The sequence below is a fragment of the Cynoglossus semilaevis genome, chromosome 6 (assembly GCF_000523025.1).
Source record: "Cynoglossus semilaevis isolate Cse_v1.0 chromosome 6, Cse_v1.0, whole genome shotgun sequence".
Taxonomy (NCBI): domain Eukaryota; kingdom Metazoa; phylum Chordata; class Actinopteri; order Pleuronectiformes; family Cynoglossidae; genus Cynoglossus; species Cynoglossus semilaevis.
The window spans coordinates 7,380,230-7,387,560 of NC_024312.1; the positions used below are offsets into that span (position 1 = coordinate 7,380,230).

At 39.9% G+C, this 7,331-nt stretch overlaps 1 protein-coding gene across 1 annotated transcript; it reads right to left on the minus strand.

Moving 5' to 3' along the window:
• Positions 1 to 3,098: 3,098 nt before the first annotated feature.
• On the minus strand, positions 3,099 to 5,355 carry cdkn1cb (cyclin dependent kinase inhibitor 1Cb). The gene is made up of 3 exons (XM_008311693.3): positions 4,563 to 5,355; positions 4,327 to 4,441; positions 3,099 to 3,898 (listed from the first exon to the last, which is right to left on the minus strand). Exons 1-2 carry the CDS (start codon positions 5,128 to 5,130, stop codon positions 4,329 to 4,331), a joined length of 681 nt encoding a protein of 226 aa, XP_008309915.1. The 5' UTR covers positions 5,131 to 5,355; the 3' UTR covers positions 3,099 to 3,898; positions 4,327 to 4,328.
• Between the last annotated feature and the right edge of the window lie 1,976 nt (positions 5,356 to 7,331).

A 7,331-nucleotide genomic window follows, 5' to 3' on the forward strand; every position in this document is an offset into this window, starting at 1 on the left:
CTTCTTTGTATGTTTAATTGTAGTTTTTGCAGATTGTTCCATTAATTGCGAGGTTCTGGGTACTTTTTTAAATACAGAAATAATTTTGATCTTTTAAGTAACAGTTTATGTCATTCTGCCCTGTTATTCACGTCGACTGATTTTTCAAGTCATTCCTAAAGGCGATACGCTAGATACCACATGGTATAATGAGGTATCACATGGTACGTTTTTATTTATTTATTTATTTTAATAACAGCGTTTATACGCAAAGACTCAGAACTTTATTGTAAGAAATTACATAATGAGATTGAAAAATAAAGTATCTTAAATTCACACATCTCACACATATTACTATTATTAAGTACTTGTACATGTATTTATTCAGTACGTTTGGGAATTTTGAATTTACTCTGACATTTATTAAAATTTAAATTAAATATAAGAAAGGCCGATAACATGAGTACAAAGCTGCCCCTAAGATATATTTACAACTATATATATATATATATATATATATATATATATATAGTATATGTGTGTGTGATATAATTTTACTGATGATGGAGGCCTCAGCCAAGAGACTTCTCTGTGTAGAGCTGGAAGAGTGAATGGGCCTAAAGGTCAAATTGGAGACTGGAGGACTGGTAGAGGGCCTGTGAGTCGGATTGTCTCCATCAGCAGCTGTGTGCTGATATTTCCCCAGTACACGCTGCTTAATGAGCTCTGTATGTTAGCTGCCATCTCTTTCCTCTGTGCCAATCATCTAGATGGCTTGAATGGCTGGTATTTAAATTTAAAAACCCTCTTCCTGCCTCCAAAAAAATTACAGCCTTGGCATGAAGTAGAAAATGCATTAGTTTATTCAGAATACATCAACAAAGTGTGATTTGGGTTTAAATGTTAAAATGGTGTTGTGTTTTTTTTTTTCTTCTATCAAAGCTTATTGTCTGAAAATGTGTGTCCAAACTAAGGACAAAAACAAGTTTCTATTTTTATCTTGGATTTACACAAATCAAAAACGGTATTTCTAGACACAGGATACTGAAGATAATTGCAATATTTTCCATATTTTCCATCACCACAATTGAAAATAAGTGACAAAACTTAATATATTTGTGAAACATTAGCACAAACGTGATGTGCTTTAACTTGGTAATGCTTTAAACCTTTAAGTTTAATTTGAAGCTATTTTTAAAAAAAAGAAAAAAAGAAAAAAGGGGAGGCACATCACTTAACAAACATTTTCCCCACAAAATATGTTCCACTTCTTAAATCGTATCTTTTCGTGAAGCTGTAAGAAAATAAAAAGACAAATGTGTATGAGAGGATTTCAAAAAACACCACAAGAAGTAAGCAGCAAAATCTGAATGCTTTGTTTTTAAGCAGAATCATCTTTACAGGTTGAAAAACTATTTCCAGAAGTTGGAAGTAAATATTATTGACATGAAAAAAGATATTACTTATAGTGAATATATGATTTCTTTCTAGAAGATTTGGGGAGCTAAGAATGTGTAGTTGGCATTAATAATATTTTACTTTTATTCATCTTATAAAATACTACATTTTAAACTTCTAAAATACACATCGTTTGATTACCAATGCTTCAACTTGTAAACTTGACAAACCTCTGTTGTCATAAAACCTCCCAATGTAGAGTCAGTGTGGACGCAAATACTGTGATACAAATGGTTAATATTGTCAAAACAATTGACATTCATGTGCAAAGCCTGTTTCCTCGGCTGGCTCAAGTTCAATCAAATGTAATCAAAATTATTTTGATACAAAATCTTTATAGTTACACAGCTAAAGCAACCAAAAAGGGAAGATGACCTTTTTAACTCTGGGGGGGGGGGGGGGGGGGGAACTTGAACCCCCTGAATGTGTCCAGTCTCCAACATAGAGGAGACTTCATTAAAGTAACACATGAACAGCTGTTGTCTTTAACATGTAAACTATTGAGAGTTTAAAACTACACTGAAAGGCCCCACTGCTCCCCCTTGGGCATATGGGCGTTAATTAGCTGGATATAGCCATAGATTAATTATAATATTTTTTTCGCCTATTCGTACCAATGGAGCAGCCAGACAAAGTGTCCTTTGTTCCGTGATGCAGGACATTCTGTGGCCGACTGAATGGGTCTTGGCTATGTCTACATGGATTTGCCATATGGCAACAAAAAGGAAAGAATGGAGCTGGAGAGTGCTTTGTGTTGGAAATCAGAACAAGGCCGTCAGAGCTTATGGCTGCGTGGAGCTGACAAAGTCACCTCGCCCATCAAAAGTCTCCATTTTCATCCAAAACACTCGTGTCATGTAGTCAGGCTTTTTAACACAACCACATAGACCTCGTGGAAAATTATGGTGGAGTTGCATGTTCTGCTTCCTCCTTTTTCTCCTTTTTTTTTTTTTTTTGCATCTGGGCTGACACTAAGTGAAGGCCAAGTGTGCATTCATGCTCCTGCTGCATTTGTCTCCATTCAATTAATGGTAAACTTGCAAGTATGACCTGCTGAATGGTTTGTTTCAATAGACGAAGACAATTACAAAGACTTGTAGTTTTCTTTTTCCAGCTCTGGCAGGTGGCCTCCACACCCGGTGTATCCACGGCAGGGTAAACACAGTGTGTGTGTGTGTGTGTGTGTCTTTTAAAGGGCTTGTTGAGTGTGGGTGCATGTGGGGGTGTCTTCGTGGCGGACAAAGCGGGGATCCAAAGGCAGCTGCTGCTTCTTTAGAGGGACGAGAGGGCCTTTAAATCCCAGCCTATACCACACAGCTGCCGTGCTGCCCAGGGCTGCGTGTCTTAATGCACTTTTTGGCCCTGCGAGGTATTTGGACTGTGTGCAAACTGGGATACACCTGTGGCCCCTGAAGAGGAGGTACAGAGACAGTATTGTCTATGGCAATACTTGGGTCCACAGTGAGGACCCTACAGAGGCTCTGACTTTGAAATAATAAAAACACACAAAATACATTTTTAATAATAAGGAAAAAAATTGTTCCATTAAATGTTTCTGTGGGAAAAATCCATTATTTATCCCCATTTTCTTTCTCAATTTCTATAAAAAAAAGTATCAATCAAAACTGACCTGCAAATAAAAACACAACCAACAACCAAAGTTGAAGTGAAAACTATTTTTTATTCCCATCTTTGCAAGGCATGATTAGGGCACTTGTAGGTACGAAACACAAAACAATAATATTAACATCAACAACGACAACAACAGCGGCTCAGAAAAACACAACAAAGAAACCTACTTTTCAAGTGTGGACTATGAGGGGAAGCTACATGATTGCAGAAAAAAAAATCACATTTAAAAAATGTAAATAATAAAATAACATACAAATAAAATAGGAAATAGCCTATGCCCTTTGGCTGAATCAACAAGGCATTTGACAAATATAAAGGCAACATAAATAAAGTATAAGTTAAAATAGACTTAAAAATATAAATTTACAGGGAAAAATAAAACAGAACTTGACAGAAATGAACAATCACAACCTATTGTTTCTATAAAGCTGTACACTTTTGGCCAGTGTAGACATTTCTTTTTATAGGATTGCACAGATGTTAAAACATTTAACACTGTCGAGTGGCTGTACATGCAAAAGCAATATTGAATGCTACATTTGTACTGGATACATAGATGTCATTCGGCAAAAATTTACCCCCATATTTTAAATTGAAATCTTCCACCAACCCCAAACCGTTCGGTCCTGAGAGTCTGCTGCGGAGCCCGAGCCCAGCTGCCGTCTGCCGGGCAGCAGGATGCGCCGCTCGGTGCGTCTTCTCCCGCATCACTATGCGTCCTTTGTCCCCTCCAAAGTCGGAGCGAGTGACCGGCAGCGGTGCAAACATCTTTTACTCCCTCAAAAATGCGCAGGCAAGTAGTGCAACGTCGACAAAGAATTTGAACAATCTGGAAAAAAATAATAATAAAAAAAAGACACTGGTGAGTTTTCAGATCCACTTTCTCTGGAAAGAGAAAACACTGAGTTACGGTAGAAGTGCAGCTGCAGCAGCAGGCGTCACCCTTTACCAGAGCCTTTCCCGCCACAGGGTGACGCGCATCACCCCTCCCCCATCGCCCAGCAGAGTTACTCCAGCTCCTACTATCACTACGACTGCAATTTCAGCAGCACAATCTCTCCCCACCCCCTCCGTGCTCTGCGCTCTCCTCCCCTCGGCCTGATAAGGACTCTGGTGCGCTCTGCTTCAAGTATATCCCAGAACAACTCATCCCTTAAAAATAACCTCAAATAAATCCCAACACGAACTGATGTTGTTTTAAATAAATCAAAATTATCTAATAATCTGATCATATAATGATAATAAAAATCATCATACCTTCAACGGATCCTTTTTCGTGGAGTGTGTTCCACCGGGATAGGAGACTTGGAGAGATGGCAGGCACCAATCTCAGATTTTTTGTCAACGACCTTCTTTCGTTTCACGAAGAAGTCTGCAAAGAAAAACAAAAACAAAATATTAGATATGTTAAGCACTAGAAACTAAAAACGTGGATATTTTGGACGCTGCAGCCAGATTCACGCACACAGAGGAGAAAAGAGCCGTGTTTTTACCTGTGATGTGTGTGTTGTTGTCGGTAGTGGCTGCCCTCTTGCGTCTAACACACGGCACCGATCTGAGAGTCGATTTCTTCCCTGAGTTGATTTTGTCTGTGCGATTCTCCTGGTTAATCTCCACCTGGCCGGGGCTACGGTCGCTGCTAGTGCTGCCGCTGCTACTGCTGCTGCTGTCCTCGGGTAAGACCAGGCGCTCCAGGACGTCCATGACAGGAGTCTCTGGGAGAGCGCAGTCCGCCGAGGGCCTTTGCTTGACGGGGGTTGCGGGTACCCGAGTCCTGCCGTTCTGTACAGAGTCCTGATAAAACACCGGGGTCTTATCCACAGGCACCTCTTCCCACTCGTAATCCCCCTCCAGGGGGGTGTTAGCCTCAAAATTAAAATTCCACCTCTGCTGGTCGCGCTCAGATATCTCCAGCATCTTGGTTTTCATCTCCCGGCTTAGTTCGTCGTGATCCACGGGTCCGAAGAGGTTGCGACAGACGCTGGTGCGCTTGTGGAGAGGAAAGGTCCTCCTGGCCACCAGCCTCTCCAGCGCACTGCTCGATAACTGGACGTTGGACATCTCCAAACCCCTTTTTTTTAATCGCAAAAAAAAAAACCAAATCCAAAAAAGAAGATTTCAGATGTGGAAGTGTTAGTCCCTGGTTAGAGAATGTCAGGTGTTGGTGTTACAGTTCCTCCTCACTTCAACCTCTCTCCACACGTCAGCCTTGTGTTTAAATGTACCTTAGCAGCGAGACATGGAGCATATAAAGCCTGTCAACCCGACGAGGAAATGTACGCATGACGCAAATGTCGTCATCCACCTTCTCCCCTCCTCTCTAGTACCACATGCACGTATACAAACGCGCACGCACACTCCTACAAACACGTACAACCCCCATCCTGATTTCCCGTCCGCTCTCAGAGCCAATTTGGCGGAGGGCGGAGCAGAGCCAAACCGCTGCTCAGTGATAATAACACTGATCAGACTTTTCCCTACGTCAACGTGAGCTGCACTTTGTGCGCTGCCTGTGGTTATCTGCCCTAAACAAAGTAATCTATCCTTAACCAGGCAAGGATTTATCCCAATATGTGTCCGATAATGGACACATATTCTTTTTGTCTACTAAATTTGATATTTTATTGGTAGTCGTTGCGTTAGTTAGGGGAATATTTCTACTGTGTGACTCTTTATCGTTCACACACACATACACTCTTCGCATGCAACAATACGGATTGGATCAGTCCGCTCAGCAGTCTACACAGTTTACACAGAGAGGTAAAAAATCAGCTCGTTTTATTTTTTTCAAATGTTACACGGAGTATACATAAATATATAAATGTCTTAGTTTAAAAGACTTCTGACGTCACCGAGTAATAAATCTCGGCAAACCTTTAGCCATCGGTGGGTCTTCGTCCTCTGTCGTTTTACAGACAAAACTGGACAGACAACGCCTTGGAGTGGTTTACAAGTGCACATCGCCCTCTTGTGGTTAAAAATCACTACAGCAATGAAAAAAGTATCGGTTAGACATTAAATAGAAATATTTCGACTGATAAATATATAAATTAATGCCTGAACGTATGTTTTTTTACAGTTATCCCAAACTTAGACCTTTATAAAACTTAATTTAGAAGAAGGTTTCCATGAATCCTGTTGGTACACAATAATTCAATTGTGCAATTCATATTAGGGCAATCAAACGTTCGGTTTTTGATCATTATTTATCAAGTAAGATACAGAGAAGGTCCTTTCAGATGTGTCATTACTAATTAAATTAGGATGCAATCGTCTTGTTTTGCACTTATTACCAGAAACTCAATCCAAATGTTGTCACAGAAATACACCAATCACTGCAGTTCCTTTGTTTATCACACTTTCATCTACTTAAAATTATTTCCTCTTCATGCGACTCTACCAGGTCACGTGATAATACCAAATGCTGAAAAACTTGCGAGAACACCTGGAGATTTGTATTGTTAACGTTGTATAGGTCACGTGACCCCACTGGCAGGTATTTTTAAACACTGTGTGAATCGGCTATAGTTATGCTAAAGGTAAAAATTACCAATGCTTTTAGTAAACACGTGGGAATGCTGTGGTCCCGTTTTTTTAAACTCCATAGATGAGAAAACACGTTTTATGCCCTTTAATACACAGAGATATATGATTTAAAAAGATTATTCCATATAATAAACTGGTTTTAATCAGAGATCCTCAACTGGGGGTCCACGCAGGTACTTGTTTTGCAGAAAACTCCATTCAATGTGTTATTGCCCTCTACTGGTGGAAGATATGTACACATAAACTTTGTCTGATATTAGGTGGAGTACTAAAAAGGACCTTGGAATGTCTAATGTAAATTATTATAAACGTTGCATTACACAATACCTGTGACTAGAATAATTCAGATATTAAGTAACATAACGCCTTTCTATATATCTTTCTATAGAAATGAGTCACACTGTTGATGTCTTGGATATAATGACCTGACAGTTCACGATGCAAGACTTAGTTCTTTAAACCACTTTTTTTTCTTCTTCTGATTTTAGTGTTTTGTGACCTCTTTGTTGTACCTGCTGTATATGGGTGTTGTTGTTTTTGACCTAATGAAAGCGTCATCTTAAAAGGCCATTTCCCGGGTGTTGCTGTCTACCCCCCACTCACTCAGACCACTCACCTGAACAAACTCACCCTTTTGATGTCACAGAGAAGCTGCAGGCAACACTGCAGGGATAAATGGTCATTTGATCCCACAAGTCAACATGACACCCATAAAC